Source organism: Epinephelus fuscoguttatus, linkage group LG5 (genome assembly GCF_011397635.1).
Source record: "Epinephelus fuscoguttatus linkage group LG5, E.fuscoguttatus.final_Chr_v1".
In the NCBI taxonomy this organism is placed as follows: Eukaryota; Metazoa; Chordata; class Actinopteri; order Perciformes; family Serranidae; genus Epinephelus; species Epinephelus fuscoguttatus.
The window spans coordinates 9052620-9068431 of NC_064756.1; the positions used below are offsets into that span (position 1 = coordinate 9052620).

At 40.1% G+C, this 15812-nt stretch overlaps 2 protein-coding genes across 2 annotated transcripts; one reads left to right on the top strand and one right to left on the bottom strand.

Moving 5' to 3' along the window:
- Nucleotides 1-1146: 1146 nt before the first annotated feature.
- On the top strand, nt 1147-3191 carry LOC125888790 (T-cell surface glycoprotein CD3 delta chain-like). Its single transcript, XM_049576392.1, has 7 exons — nt 1147-1244; nt 1538-1614; nt 1750-1767; nt 1857-2078; nt 2219-2362; nt 2566-2633; nt 2744-3191. The coding sequence occupies exons 2-7, from the start codon at nt 1560-1562 to the stop codon at nt 2789-2791; spliced, it is 555 nt and encodes a 184-aa protein (XP_049432349.1). The 5' UTR covers nt 1147-1244; nt 1538-1559; the 3' UTR covers nt 2792-3191.
- Nucleotides 3192-8846: 5655 nt separating this feature from the next.
- Nucleotides 8847-15433, bottom strand: LOC125889401 (T-cell surface glycoprotein CD3 epsilon chain-like). Its single transcript, XM_049577359.1, has 5 exons — nt 15186-15433; nt 14409-14600; nt 14168-14311; nt 13876-13928; nt 8847-11722 (listed from the first exon to the last, which is right to left on the bottom strand). Exons 1-5 carry the CDS (start codon nt 15247-15249, stop codon nt 11660-11662), a joined length of 516 nt encoding a protein of 171 aa, XP_049433316.1. The 5' UTR covers nt 15250-15433; the 3' UTR covers nt 8847-11659.
- Nucleotides 15434-15812: the final 379 nt, after the last annotated feature.

The following is a 15812-nucleotide window of genomic DNA, read 5'->3' on the forward strand; positions in this document are numbered from 1 at the left end:
CAATGATCATGGTGCCGTTTATTGTTCACATTCTTCAGGTCCACAGTTTCCAATACGTGCCAAACTTTCACTTTTACCAATAATGGCTGCTTACCAGTGCAGATCCAGATTTACCAATTTAGAATAAAACAAACACTATTCAATGCCACGCCACGCCACGCCACGCCACGCCATGCCACAGTCTAAAACTGTTTGCTTCCCTTCCATCAGCCACACCTGAGGGCCTCACTCACTGTTCACAGCAGGGATGCCCCCAGTGGTGGGAAGCTCACAGCAAAAATAAATAAACAAAAATAAAAAAGAAACACATGCACAGAAATGGCTCTTACACCGCTCTGTCAGGTGAAGATCGGTGTTTGTTGGAGCCATCCACCAACCCTCCTGACTGCCTGCCCCACTCAGACCTTAACTTTTCATTCTTGTTCTGCCACATTCCCCCCTGCACTGCAGAGCGCCGTTAAATGATAAGGGCAACCGTTGACGTTAAAGGATGGCTTTTTAAAAATTTTCATCAGTGTTTGACGCTGCAAGTCACTGCCCAAGCACGAGATTTCGACGACTTCGGAGTGAGACTGGGTTGACACGAAGTACCAAAATTGCAGTTCCACGAACGGCCACATGAGACTGGCTCCAAAACAGAGTGAATCCCCATGAGCCCCCGATACTCTGGGCTGTCGGTCAGCAGTTGGTCAACATACACACAACATTGTTTGGCTGTATTCTATTTTATGATCATTTTTAACTAATGTTAAGTGTCTTTGTGTACCATGAAAAGCGCTCTATAAATGAAATGTTGTCTTCTTCTTCTTCTTCTTCTCTAATGTTTTTGCAGTTTACAGTGATGCATCATATAATAAAACCCCTTCACATGTTTTGTATGTTAAATCTTAACTTGTTGAGTTACTCTTTCTAGCAAATATATGTAGCGGAGTACAACATGTCCCTCTGAACTCCAGTGGAGTAGAAGAATAAAGTGTTATAAAATGGAAATACTCATGTAAGTACAAGTACTTTGGTAAATGTACTTGGATATTCCACCTGTGTCAGTTGCTGGGAGTCACAGAGACACAGAAACCAACAGATGTAGAAATCAACAAAGCCTGCTGAGACACAAAATGAACCAATCACACTCATTTCCTTCTCTAACATGCACGCGCGCGCACACACACACACAGACCGCAACACTTCAACAGACAGAGACTGGGTGGTGTGACAGGAGAGACGCAGCCGCTCTTTATTTCCAGGTCGGTACTTTTGTTTCAAATTTGCTGTATATTTCAGTTTCTGTTGTGCGGCAGTGTGTGATTTGATAAAGACCAAAAATATGATTCATTTTGGTGAAATGAACTAAACCCAAAGTCAGACTTTAGATAACCTAAAATACTTCTCTTGAAATAACACTCCTACATCATGCCTCTTGTTGTCTTGTTACAATAAAATGGTTGACAGCGAGCAGAAAATGGCGTCCTTCCTGTTTTCTGTTGCACACTTTCTTTTACTTACAGTAATCAATAATCTCTCCTTTGGTCATCGGCAGGACTCAGAGGTGTAAACACACGATGAAATGTCAATTAATTCTCCGTGCCGGTTTGCTGCTGCTTTGGATACTGACAGGTAGGCCTTTCAACATCCGTTGGGTTTTAAGAAAAAAAAACAAGTGCAGTTATTAATTATTTGAATAGTCCCAAGTTGTTCACCAGTTTCATTAACATAAATGTTTTCATGTTTCTTTCCGACTGTCTCCAACAGCATCTGTCAGTTGTGCCGGTAAGAAGACTACTTTAACAGTTAAATTGGGCTGCATATACCAACCACATGTGTGACATTATGTTTAAATCTGTCTTTCTCCTGCCCAGATCCTGAGATCAAAGTGAGCGAACTCGCTAATGGGATTAAGCTGTCTTGTGGTGCTGGAAATGAAATAACAAATGCAGATGATAAAAAAGTTGAAGTGTTGGATTACAAGGATGAGAACACAGGGGAGTACAAATGTGTGCGGACCCTCAGTCCAACCTCCAGTCCTGAACCCCCTCCTAGCACCTGGACTTATGAGCCAAAAATCTATGTGAAATTCCGGAGTAAGTTCTGCAGCAAAACTTGTGTCTTGCACTCACGTATTTGTATTTTGTATTGGCTTTACTTGCATTTAAACTGTGTTAACAGTACAGTATGTCTTGTGTTCGTATGTGTGTGTGTGTGTGTGTGTGTGTGTGTCCAGCCTGTGACAACTGCGTAGAGCTCGACGAGGCTTCAATAACAGGAATAGTCGTGGGAGACGTGGTGGCCACCATTGTGATAGGAGTTGCCGTCTATCTCATTGCGTCTCAGGCTCGGACCGGTCCAGTCACCTCTCAAAAGAAAAGTAAAATCTCTAAGTCTATTCATTAATAGCTGGTATTTCCTGCTTGTAGAGGGTAAACAAAAAATGGCAGTTCCAGTGTTAAATAACACACATGCAAATACTGCAATAATAGAACTTAGTAATTAGAAATAAAAAACATTAGAATCTGTTTGTTACTTTACTCTTTTTCTTGCTATTAATATGATCATCGTTTCTATCCTCAGGCTCTGACAAGAAGCACCTTCTTCCACATGAAACGAACAGCAGCAGACACACTGATGATAATTACCAGGTAAGATGAAATGTGACGGCATTTCAAATATCACATTTAAAGATGAAACGATAAATGACCTTTTTTCTCTTTCTCCTTTCTCTTTCCTCATCCCACCGTTCCTCCCTCAGCCTCTAAAAGCACGTCACAGGGATACGTATGACGTGCTTAAAAAATAGCTGCCTTGGACCCCGACCTCTTTCTGAAAACATGCTCTCCAATGTGTCCTTTGTGCCTCAGACATCTGCAGGAGGGACAAGTCTATTATCCGTGATGTGTGTCGTTCATCTCTAATGTATGTGGCTCTGTATGGTGCTGTTTACGCTGCAAATCTCTCATGATTTCTTTTCACCATGCCTGTATGATATCGCTGTTAAAAGACCGCTCACATAAAGAGTGACTTGTTGACTTGTTGCTGTGTGTTGTAATTTAGCGTTGTGATATTGTTCTGTTGTGGTATTTTAATTCATCGTCTATGTTTGTCTCCTCCCGTACTGTAATTAGGAGTGCTACAGCAGCCATTTCATATTGTGACGTAAAAATGAAATGTTTCTTTCAACGAAACTGACTTTATTCTGATGCAACATTAAAAGCTGAGGAATAAAAACTTTGCTGTCTTGTTGTGCTTCTACATCAAGTACATTTACTCCAATGCGGTGCTTAGGTTTTTTGCTACTTCTACCCCAATACATTTTGAAGGTTAATGTTGTGTTTTTTATATCACATTTATTTGACACTACTTTTCAGATTAAGATTTTAGTCTTATAAAATATACCACACCACCAACGGCTCTCATGTGGTTCGTAAACCATTATAAAAAAATGCCGTGTCTACTCAGGGCACGTTCAGAGAGCTGTTTGCAGCTCCACAAAAGATAAATGTTAAGATAATTGTTCACTGCTTGAAGAGGTCTAATTGTCCAGTATTGAACAAATAAACAAAGACGGAAGAAAAGTCATAAAAAATTATTTTAAAAAAAACCTATCGTACATTGGGTACGACTGCACTAAACAACCAAACTGTAACAGTAAGCAGTTAAACTAGCTCCACCTCGACCACCTACAACAGTAAAAAGCTGCTTACACATTGACTCATCAGTATTAATCTAATCATGTAATGTATAATCAGAAATCAGTCACAGGGGGAATTTTTCCATAACATCAAACCCAGGTTTTGATACCATAATGATTGCTACTTTTTTGGCAATAACATATCAGCCTCACTGTTCACTGTTCACAGACCTATCTGCACTCTCTCTTATCACCAGTAACCACCGCAGAGTCCTGCACCGCGTCGGTTTACCTGTGAGTACCCGACTAGTAACCTGCAAAAACCTGTGTATTGGGTAAAAATATGTACATATATATAAATTCACAGGTACGGGCATGGGATAAAACGAGCTATACGTGAGCGGGCAGTGGGTGAGAACAAAAATGTGTCATTTATTTTTCAGATCCAAACAAATGAAAAAAATGTGCAATATAGAGGCAACACATTCTCACTCCGACCTCGTCACATATCTACGGTTGGTCATGGACCTACACTAGCCCTTTTTAAATAGGAATTGTACAAATTTGCAGGAAAGCCCAATCAGTCTTCTTTCAGCATTGGCAGTATAAAAACAAAATCGGGGAGTGCAGCAAAATGCTGCCTACTTACTTTTGTTTATACAGAATGCGCCTTTTTCGGGGCAATGGGGGGCGTGAGCAAGTAACAAAACGTGTAGCTCAGCATGTGATGTAAACAGTGACAAAGCCTCGGCTGGTCAGTCCTTCGGTGATTCTCTCGTAAGTCGGCCCGTTCTTCACCGTTCCCGTCATTTGACGGTTAATGGCCTCTTCGTTTGTGAGGGCAAGGAGGGTGTGCAGTTCCTTGTCTCCCGAGTGTCTGTCAGGTTTGCGTTTCCCTCTTGCTACTACCTGCTAATTCCTGCTATCAGCTGTTTCCTGTTTATCCACCGCCAGTGGCTCGGTCATGTGGCGCCATCAACAGCTCCTCCCACAAGTCATCAACAGTCCCTCCTGTTGCGGAAGGGTGCCTCGAACCAAAAAGGTTCCGCCAGTATATCTACCCTACGGGGCGGAAAATTGGGCACCTTGGATCAACTCGCCAATCTGGCTCTGTGTGTCTAAACGCTCTCAGGTTGCCGGCAAAACGGCCCAACATTCACCGAAAATCTGGCAGTGTAAAAGGGGCTAGTGTGAAAATTACCCTGGGTGTGTTGGTTGTTGACATTCTGTGATGCTGTGTCATCTTCTGCTTGTTACATACATTGTTTTCTTTCAAAATACACTTCCGTTTTCACAGTAAATTTACTGTTTACATACAGTCTCTTTCAAAATAAAAGCACAACGTCAGTACAACAATGCAAATTGACCTTTTTTTGACAACTAAAGCACATGGTTGGCTTTAGGAAAAAGCAAAGGGTTTGGCTTTATAATCTTCCGCCAATAAACTGTAACGATGACTGGCCGCGTATAATGCCGATGTGAAAAGACTGGCTCACTTGGATTATACATTGAATCTTGATGAACAAGTTACTCAGTTTAAGACCAGAGTCTTTATTCCATTGAAGGCTGGTTTTAAATCACACATTTAAATCAATGTAAAATATAAAGGTGAGTTTTTCTTCATTTTACTTTATTTATTTTATTTTATTTATTATGAATGTGTACATGCATGTATGTATCTGTATTTATAGATATATAGATATATGGATTCATGTATAGGTGTGTGTGTATGTAGATACTTATTCTTGTATTTTGTTTTGATTAGTTTATCTAATGATCTCGATTTTTATCACTTACTATGAAATTTTGGTTTATAGTTAGTAACTTAGCCATAAGATCTAATTTAAAAGTTTTTTTTTAATGTTATGATTATGGTTAGTGATTTCAATGATGATAGTGATGATAGTGATTTCAAATGATTTCAAATGATGTATAACTCAGGCCACGGGGGGTGGGGTGGGGGTAAAGAGTAGGGTTTAAGCTATTGTTTGTATTATAGGAGGATAAGTGAAGGTATATAAACATTTTGAGTATCGCTCAAATTTATTTTTGTATTGCTATTCATCTAATTTATGTAAATACGCTATATGCTTAATATATTTGTGGATACATTCAAGTACAGATGTAGATATGGCATGTATTGTCAGTACTGTATTTTTCAGTTGTGGTATTTCTTCCATGATGAAAACAAAAAGAAAAAAAAAACAATAAAAATTTGGTCACAACAAAAAAAGAAAAAAAGATGGCTTTTTTCATTGGTGTCTGACGCTGGGAGTCACTGCCCAAGCGCTGGATTTCAACGACTGATGATTGAGAATGAGACCAAGTTGACAAGGGCGTAAATATGGACAGTGCAGGCCTGCGGTTGCACTGGGGCCCATGGGATAGGGGGACCCACAGAGAGAGCGGTTTGAGGGCCTGTTCTCTAGAGCAGAGAATGTGTCCTTGGAGCAGGGGTGATTGCTCTGAGACAACAAGGGAGGCTGAACTTCCCCTAAAATTTAATAGAAGAAATGGTCAAATATGCACTATTGAATTTACATTAAAATAAGAATTTACATTGCATTAAACGTGCGCTAGGATGCGTTTACCACCATGGAGTGGTAGGCAGGAGAGGACGCTCGGTGTATGCAGGATGATTGGAGGAATTGTCTAAAAGGCTGAACCCCTTTGTGATTGACAGCGCTTTGGAAATACACACTGGCATCGGTGAGTGGAGTCTTCTGACAGAGTGCCGTCAGAGTTCCTTATTTCCATAAGCCATATAGCTCATTTTTACCCATCTGAAAATCTTTGAGGTGTGTTTTGCTGTGGTTCTGTGGCATGAATGTGGGTGAAAAACGGCTTCAATTAAATGTTCCTTTTATAAGTTACTGCCTCGCTACAATATGACACATTTTATGATGTAAACTTAAAGTGAGCTTCCCCTGTTTGAAAGACCAGCAGCCACCACTGCTTGTGAGTGATTCAACTTGCTCCTTTAGAAATTCGCCTGTGTTCGAAGAAAACACATTGAAATACAAACGCTGTCATCTGCTATATGCCTTCGAGAAGGCAAACCCATCTGCGTCAATGTTTCCTTCTATTTGTGAAATAGACAGTAGAAATTATACGCTAAAGTGGTTTTATCAGGTTTTTTTAAAGTTGTTTTCATGTCTTGTCTGTTTTAATTATTGACATGTAAAGCACTGGGTCCATGTCATTGATTCGACAGCCCACTGGTTTGACATCCCATTAGTCCGACTGTCCACGGTGCTCAACGGCTCGCAGCGGGTGTATGGTGCACCGCGACCGGCTTGAGGCAGAGCACGCTCTCGGCTTATGTGTTTGTCACTTTCTTTTTCATTTTAACCCACACCATGATCTTTTCCTGACCCTAACCAAGTGGTTTTTGTGCCTAAACCTAACCAGACCTTAACCACAGGGCATCACGATGATTTCGGAACGGACTTCGGAACAATGAGTTTAATATGGTCGGAACAATTGGCTGTCGTACCAATGGGCAGTTCCCGTAAAGCACTTTGTTTTGAAAAGGGCTTTATAAATGAAGATTATTATTAGTTATTCAGTGTTTTTACAGGTTTAAATCACTGGGCCTGTTTGTTTTGGAAAGGATGAGACCTCTGCAGATTATTTGACTCATGTTAAAAACCTCCTGAATGTCTGGCTTCAGTTTTCAGAGGAAAAGGTGAGTCACAAGTTGGCAGGTGCTGAACAAGCAACCCATCTTCGAGGAACCAAATATCATTGGAAAAACACTGATTTGAACCTTGAAACTGCTTTATTCAGTCACTTCACTGGTTTAAATCAGCTGGTCTGTTTGTGTTGGAGAGGAAGAGACCTCTGCAGATAATTCGGCTCCTGGTAAAAACCTCCTGAACAATGAACGATGAAGGAATTCTAACCAGAGGATGTTTAAGCTGGTTGCAATCTGCAGTCCCCAATGCGAGACGCCACTAAATCTTACACACTGCACAAGCTTAAATTCAGGGTATGAGTATTTTTACATTATCGTATTAGTACTTGTGCTGAATACTTCCTCCACTACTTGTTATTGCTGCAGTCTGTCGTTATTATCTCATGAAGATGAGAGTCTTTCGGAGGTCTATTTCAGTCTGTTGCAACCAAATATATGAAACAGATGAGAATATAGAGACACAGAGATAGCAGTGACAGAATTACACAACAACTGTGAAGATGAGCAGAGAGGAAGGTAACAAATAAAGATGGAAAGGTTAAAATAGTAACAAAGAAGAGGAGGAAAGAAGCTATCTGAGAGGAAGTGGAAGCGCCCCCCTCCATGACAGATAATCTGATAACTTAAATTCTTTCATCACTGCTCAGAGTCTTCTTGACGCTTCGGGGACAGAGCTACAAACTGCAGTTTTCTACCTGAGGAAGGGAAGAGAGATCAAACAACAAAGCTTAGACAGCTCGGCTCAGAAACACAACCCTGAAACACGACCCACACACACACACACACACACACACACACAAGCAACTTCTGACTCAGTGCATGTGCACACACTTTCAAGTACTCGCTACACGCTTGTGTGTGCCCTCGCACAACGTAAATGTGTACGTTCGTGCATGATCTTAAGCGAACAGATGTAGGCCTGTGTGTGGGAACAGTTTGACTTAAGACAGTCAGATAGAGGAGCACACTGTATACACCCCCCCCCCCCCCCCCCCTCTACCTCTTTGTTTCTCTCTCACACAAACACACAGCTGATGTGCGATGAAGATAACTGTAGCAGTAAGTGTGGGAGTGTTTCCATTAAACACTACACCTCGGAGCTGCTCGCAATATGATAGACTTATCAATCATTAATTATTTGCACGAAGAAGAAATATTATGTCATGTTTCCAGCTTTCATTTCCACCGTTAAAGCTGTGCCCTGTCACTGCTGGGAAAAACAAACGCAAAAAACATGACCCAACATTTCCACTGTGTGTACTATGAGTATGAAATCCATTTTCATTTATGCATAGATTTCAGATATGTGTCAAATGTTTCCAGCAACAGCATGGCATGTCTCTAACACAAGAGAGACTCTAGCGATGAAGACATATTGATGGTGATCATGTGCTTGTGGGTGTGCTACGGATGTGAGCTGCGGCTTCGGGGCCACTTCATGAATCTAACACGGATACATCTGTAGATAGAAACCCCTCGGTGTTGTTTCCGACCATGAGCAGAGAAAAAAACAAGAACAGAGTTGACTGTGGTTTATTCATTAGTGACACGCTTGTCCAATACAGTAACAAGAAGATGAGCGCTGCAGATTAAAATGAAAAAGCAAAAAAAAAAAAAAAAAAAAAACCCAAAAAGGACAGGAAGCGAGTTGATGCAATGAACAAAATAAGCTTGTGTGGTAACATTTTACACGTCTGACAAACAGCTGCTCTTCTAACAAGGTCAGAACTAACAATGACATTGACATATATGTACAGAAAACAGGTAGACCGGTATCTCTCTATTTCAAATGACAATATGATTTTTATACACGACTGTAAATTAGATGGTTCTCTTTTATATAAAGGGTCAGTACACCACAAAAAAAAACAAACAAACACCTATACACCTATACAATCTGCTGTGATCCAATACAGCAGCTGCATAAATTTATTCATGGTCATTAGAAAGGCCATAGTTAGAGGCAGAGGTGGCAGTAAGTCTCAAGCAAGTCCTGAGTCACTGTGGTGAAAATTAAGCAAGTCAAGTCATTGGTCAGGTCAAGCAAGTCACAAGTCAAGTCATATTCATTATAAGCTGCACCCAGTGGTGGAATGTAACTAAATACATTTACTCAGGTACTGCAAGTGCAAATCTGAGTCTTTTCTTCTCGTAACATCGCCTACCTCTACTCCACTACATTTATCTGACAGCTTTAGTTACTAGTTACTTTACAAATTAGGATTTTGCACTCGAAACATATAAAAATATACAAGTACAGCTGGAACTATGAGCCAGTCATTGAACTAAAGAAAATACATTTTCATTTCCTGCTGCGACATGTGCGTCATCGTATTTTAAACACAAAATGTAACTTCCAAAAGTCTAGAAAAATACAAATATTAAATAAAAAAAGTCAAGTCCTTTCAAGTCATCTGTCTCAAGTCATGCACACCAAAGTCAAGTCTTTCATCAGTGTCAGCAAAGCAAGTCTCAAGTCCTCAAATTTGCCACTTGAGTCAAGTCATGTCCCTCGAGTCCTGTGCTGTTGTACTAGACTGCATTATACTGAGAAATGTTTCTCTTATTTACACACATGAGAGGAGCAGATTATTTAAAAAATATTTATTAAAAAAAAGAATTACACTAACTATGACCTCAGCGCTAAAACATAATTAACACCACAACAACAAAAAAGGACATTGTATGTACATTATGTTTATTAAACTGCCCCCACGTTTTCTCACTCAAAAGGATACTTCATCTGCAAAATTAGCATTTGTTTAACAACTACTCACCCTGTGTTATGTTGAATTTGTGAAGACAACATTGTTTTTCTTGTATTCCTCAACGGTGAACCAAGAATCCAAAAAGTGTGAACATTCTTCGTGATTAAAGTCATTGGCGACCACGTTTAACATCAGCTAACTATCAAAACATCAGTTTCATACTCTCACACGGCTTGTGTGCAGTATTATCCAAGTCTCATTTATCCAGTCGTATGCTCAGTACTTCCCAAACGCATTTACACATTTATACTAAAATGTAAATCAATATGAAACACTTCCACCAATGAGTAGCACTCCCTGAGCATGTCTGAGGATACCATGTATATGAGCTATGCTTGAGCAGAGTTGAAACGCATGTATTTATTGAAAATGCATGTGTTTGGGAAGTACTGAGCATCAACTAGATAAATGAGACTTGGATTATACTCAATAAATCAATGGACCTAGCTAACGTGATGTCACCCATTGGTTTTGAAGCCTCAAGTTCGGCATTTCAGCCATCCGCATCTTGGCTTTTTGCAGCTAGATGGGACCATATTTGGACAAGAGGACAATGTGTCAAAGTTACCTGTCTTTAATAATGGGTAACTTTAAGCCTTAATAAAACATTAACAGGTGAGTTATATAAAAGTTCACCCCCTGTACAGTTGTCATGAACAGGGGAAATTTGCTTTAGAGACTAAAACATTTTTTAGTACGAGGCTGTAAACATGTTTCATGTTTATGTGGTTAAGGTCTGGTTAGGTTTAGGCACAAAAACCACTTGGTTAGGGTCAGGAAAAGATCATGGTGTGGGTTAAAATGAAAAAGAAAGTGACAAACACATAAGCCATGAGCCTGCTCCGCCTCAAGCCGGTCGCGGCACACCATACGCCCGCCGCGAGCTGTTCAGCACCGCGGACAGTCGGACTAATGGGATGTTGAAACAATGGGCTGTCGAAGCAATGACATGGACCCTTGTGCGATATAGTCTTGCTGTTGTGAAACCAGGTCCCCATTTACCTCAATTCATGAAGAATGTTCAAAGTTGTGGATTCTCCGCTCACCTCGGAGGCATGCAAGAAAAACAGTGTTTTCTCAACCAGTTCAAGGTAACATGCAGCGAGTAACTGATATGCAAATGGTCATTTTGTGGGTAAAGTATTCCTTTAACCTCTCATGGTATCTAGCCGTGCAGATAGTTTTGCATTTATTTGTCCAGATATCTGTCTCCGAGATTTCTGCCTCCGCACCACTGACATGGATGAGAATTTGTTTGTAGTACTCACACTACTGAAAGATTAAATCTAAAACAGTCTAAAGCAGTTCCCAATCTTTTTTGTCCTTGCAGAGACAGGTTAACCCTTTGCTGTACTGCTTCCATTAACTAAATGCCATTACCTGTAATGACTCACAGTGGTGGCAGACGACCTGGACAAATGAAAATGACACTACCTGGCTAAGTAATACCAGGGCTAAGTGAGTTCTTTTTTTGATGCCATTTGGGTTAAGCAACCCTTTAAATCCAAGAGAGCAAAAGCCAGTGTTTGCATGCGACCTGGAGCATGACTGATGTTCATGTCAGGTGACATGTCACTGTCCCGTCCTGTTCAAGAAGGAGTAATGATCCTGGGCGCGATTTTGCACGTTCAGTGTCTGTCAACACACACAACATAGACAGCGTTAGAGTCACAGAATCACATGATTTCTAAGATGTGTGAAATGTTTTGTTTTTGAGAAGGTTAGATCACAATACACACAAACTTCCTGAGACCCAAACATTTGGTTAGCGTGCGTGTTTTATTTCTCCTAACTTTTTGGGATCAGTGAGACCCAATACTTACAAAAAACAAAACATCATGAATGATAATTCAGTCCCAATGTTCTCAAACGAGGCGAAAAATAAAGTCCCAGTGTCTTCAAATGAGTAATTCCTAATTAACAGCGTCTTAGCTTGTTACTGTCACTACAATTGGTCAGATTTGTTGCCATATCAAACTACAAACGTTATTAATCATAAACAAGTTTCAACCATAAAATGTGATCAGGTTTTGTCCACTTTTGTGTTGGGATCCACTGCAGACTGACTTGGCAGAGATGGCTGCCATCTTGCTTTTACACGGATTAGTGTGTTGGGGTTTTACTCTCAATTATGTTTAGTACATTCACTTTGAAAATGAAATAGTTTTGTTTTACTTAAAAGGACAGTTTTTAGGAAGTTTGCTTCTTTTGCTGCGTGAGATGAGAAGATTTTAGATTTTATGAGGGATTACATGCTTGATTGTTTCTCGGATGAGCAAAGTGACTTCCTGGAGTAATTTTTAAACTTTGATGTTTCTACAGATTAAACAAGTTATAATAATGTTGTGTTGGTTATTGAGCTTCTGGTGTAGGCAGACTGAGCAAGGCTAGCTGTCTCCCTTCTCCCACTCTTGGTGACCTATGCTAGTCATCCACAGCCTACCTGTGGTACTGATCTAAAGGCCCTTTCACCCCTGCTTTGTTTGGTTTGGACTTTTCTGATTGATCCAAACCAAAATTAGAGGTGTGAAACCCTCCCGCATTGTGGACTAAAAAGCCAAACCTTGGTCCATTAGAAAGAGGTGGTCTCAGTCAGGTTTGGTTCATTTCTACTGTGAAAACGTTTACAGAGTGTCACATCTATTCCGTTATTTACACCCATCCGTACGACGGGTTATTACGCATCCCATTTTGCGCTGTGATTAGCTGGTTCTCATCATGTCATTGTGTCCAGGTTGAAGGCAGTTACAGTTAGGACACAGAGATCATGGTTAGACTTAAAACTAGCTAATCTTGGATATTCTCTGAGGTTAAAGTCGTAGCTTTATGAGAAAACACTGATAATCTACTGTGAGAAAGTCAGGTGATGTATATATAGAGTATAAATAGCAGTAAAGTCCGTGTATGGAGGAAGAATTGATGGATGAATGGGTGAAGCACTGAGGTATGAGTCTTGTGTGGGTCTTAGCTTATCAATTTTAGATTTAGCTGACTTATTATTTTTAATTTTTAGGATGTACAAAACTGCAGAACGCACGCTGTTTACAGTGCAGTAGACACGTTTATTTTAACATCATAACTCCAAGTTGCCAGGAGGCCCAGAAATATATACACCCAAGTGTAATTGGGTGCATTGTTGGTCACGGACACCAGGGTGCTAATAGCATCTGCCAACGTTTCATTTGGATGGTTCGGACCAATCACAGCAAGTTCTAAGGAAAAACAATGCAACAAAACAAAAAGAGCCACCAGATGTTTCACTGACATTAGGTCTGATAAGTTTTTAAGGAAACTCAATATTTGAGAGAGAAGGGATACAAGAGAACGGGAGAGTCTGTCTACAAACCAATCACTGTGAAGTACAGGGAGACGCGGGTACGTCATGTATAGCTCTTTAGTTTGCTTGCATTATTGCAATGTAAAGCCTAAACTAACCAGATCAAATGTACACAATGCAATACAAATCCAAACCTTGGCTCAGACTCTGAAATACAAAAAGGTCCAAAGAGCGAATCAGTATATTTCTTAATGTCTAACCACTCCTTTGAGGTTTTAAAAATGAATTGGTGAAATTGCCGTTGCTAATCGAAGCTTTAATTTGATTTCTATGATTCTTTTACAAACATGTTTTTCATCTTGTGTTTGCGCTATTTACAATATCTGGCTGAAACATGATTGAAGATTACTGCTGCGCTCATTTGGAGTCAAACAGGAGAAAACAATCAGCTGAATGCAACAAATGCAAAAGTAAAACGCATCTGAAAATGGAGCTCACATACAATACCTACCTCATAGTCAGGATTTGGGACAGGTGGACCCCGGCCTCCTGAACGAGCAGGTGCTAGAAGACGATAACACAGAAACATGTGTCACCAGTCATTTGTAAGAGTTGCATCAGCATTTCTTTTTATCAACTGGACGCACTGTAGGTCTCACTGAAAAACCAGCATGTGTCAGTGCTAAAAGATGCATGATAAGTGCTTTGGTCCGAGTGACGTTAGATAACCTTTAACTCAACCAAGCAGTGTGTGAAGTAGCGTAGCGCTGCGTTCTTTGTGAGCTGCTTGAGTGCATTCTCACCTTTGGAAGTGTGAGAAGGTTGAGCTGAGCTTTTCTTCTTGGTGCAACTGAAGATAAAGATCATCAAACCGGCCGTCCCCAACACGTCCACAGCAATGACCAGCCCAAACAACCTCCCGTCCAGCTCGAAACAGTTTTCACATGCTAGATGACAAAGATCAGCAGTTGAACAAGTGAAAGCTCAGTAAGGACAAAAAACACAGACTGCACATCATGAGGAATCTTACAGTTTTGTACTCACCCTTTCCTTTCACGTAGAAATAATATTTTGTTTTGTCGTCACCATATTCACAGTAGAATGAGCCTTTGTTTGTGCCATCATATGTGAGTTTATACTCTTTTCCCACATTGGGTTCTTTGACTCCTTTCTTGAACCAAGTCCCGTTTTCTGGACAGGACATTGTGAAAGTTTCTCTCCAGAATTCTATCCCTCCTTTGCATTAAAACACACAGACAGGTATCAAGTTACTTCAGTGTACTTACTTCAGTTTTTCATTTCATCAGGACCCTTCGTCCACATTACTTTTCAGAGAGAAATGGGGACGATCAAAGAGCCGAGGTGGGTTTCCAAGACTCAGCTCGTCTTATGCACATTAGACTCTGATGTTTTTTCCCTGTGTTACGGTGCATTACATCATAGTAATGTCTCACATACAGTGAAATATTTTCAACAAGAGTCCTCAATAAATAACAAAAATACGACTAGATGTCAAAATGAAATCTATCCATACCCATATAGCCAGCATTTTTAGGCAACTATTTGGCATACTACACTACAAAACAGACTAAAGTATATCAAAACATCAGAATAAAAGAAGTACAGAATCCAGTGAGGTGAAACATACAGATAACTTTTCAACACAGTAGTCAGAGCAGTGAAGGTGCAGAAATGAAATACAGGAAATTGGAGAAGGTGCTCTGAAATGCCACATCTTCAGTCAGACCAATCTACTGAAACTTTCTGACTTTAAAATATGAAGTAAGATAAAATACAACAGAATAAAGAACTGATATTTACCTTCATCTGCTTCGACGGTGGCTATGAACAGGAGGAGCATGGCGAGTGTGGCCCAGACACCCATGCTGTTGATTTTCTTGAGATGACCTTTGTTTTTTGTCTTGTTTCCGTAAAGCTTTTTACTCAGTTGATCAGATTTGTGAATGTATCCACTGCAAGATGTTAAATAAAAGAAAATAAAAATCAAGCTGCCTGTTCAGCGAAACAAGAGGATTGAAAGAAACAGACTCGATGGTTCTCCCTCTGACTTTTTCTATGCCTACTAACACACACACACGCACGCGCACACACACACAAGCTGCGCCCCACAGGAAGCGTTTTTTTCAAGATGAATTCACAGTTAAACCTCAAAATGAAGTCGAACTAAGTGACTGTGGTGTGTAAAGATGCTCCTTTATTTACTTCTGATCAGAAACTCAGAGAGAAGCTGTGCTGAGTAATATTTACCTATATTTTCATTATTAATGATTTAATGTACATTTTAATTATATATTTTGCATCATATTTTTATATTCAAATATGTTGAATTTTCTCTATGTGCTCACGTCTCACTAAAAATGAGATCTCAATAGGATTTGCCTGATCTACCTAGATGCTAGCGCTGAAAACATCATATTACAGTTATAA

Coding starts and splice junctions, on each gene's coding strand:
- LOC125888790 (XM_049576392.1), top strand. CDS start 1,560: ATGAAATGTCAATTAATTCTCCGTGCCGGTTTGCTGCTGCTTTGGATA. Junction 2,079..2,218: donor AATCTATGTGAAATTCCGGA/GTAAGTTCTGCA, acceptor GTGTGTGTCCAG/CCTGTGACAACTGCGTAGAG. Junction 2,634..2,743: donor ACACTGATGATAATTACCAG/GTAAGATGAAAT, acceptor TTCCTCCCTCAG/CCTCTAAAAGCACGTCACAG.
- LOC125889401 (XM_049577359.1), bottom strand. CDS start 15,249: ATGGGTGTCTGGGCCACACTCGCCATGCTCCTCCTGTTCATAGCCACC. Junction 14,312..14,408: donor TTTCTACGTGAAAGGAAAGG/GTGAGTACAAAA, acceptor TTTGTCATCTAG/CATGTGAAAACTGTTTCGAG. Junction 13,929..14,167: donor ACCTTCTCACACTTCCAAAG/GTGAGAATGCAC, acceptor ATCGTCTTCTAG/CACCTGCTCGTTCAGGAGGC.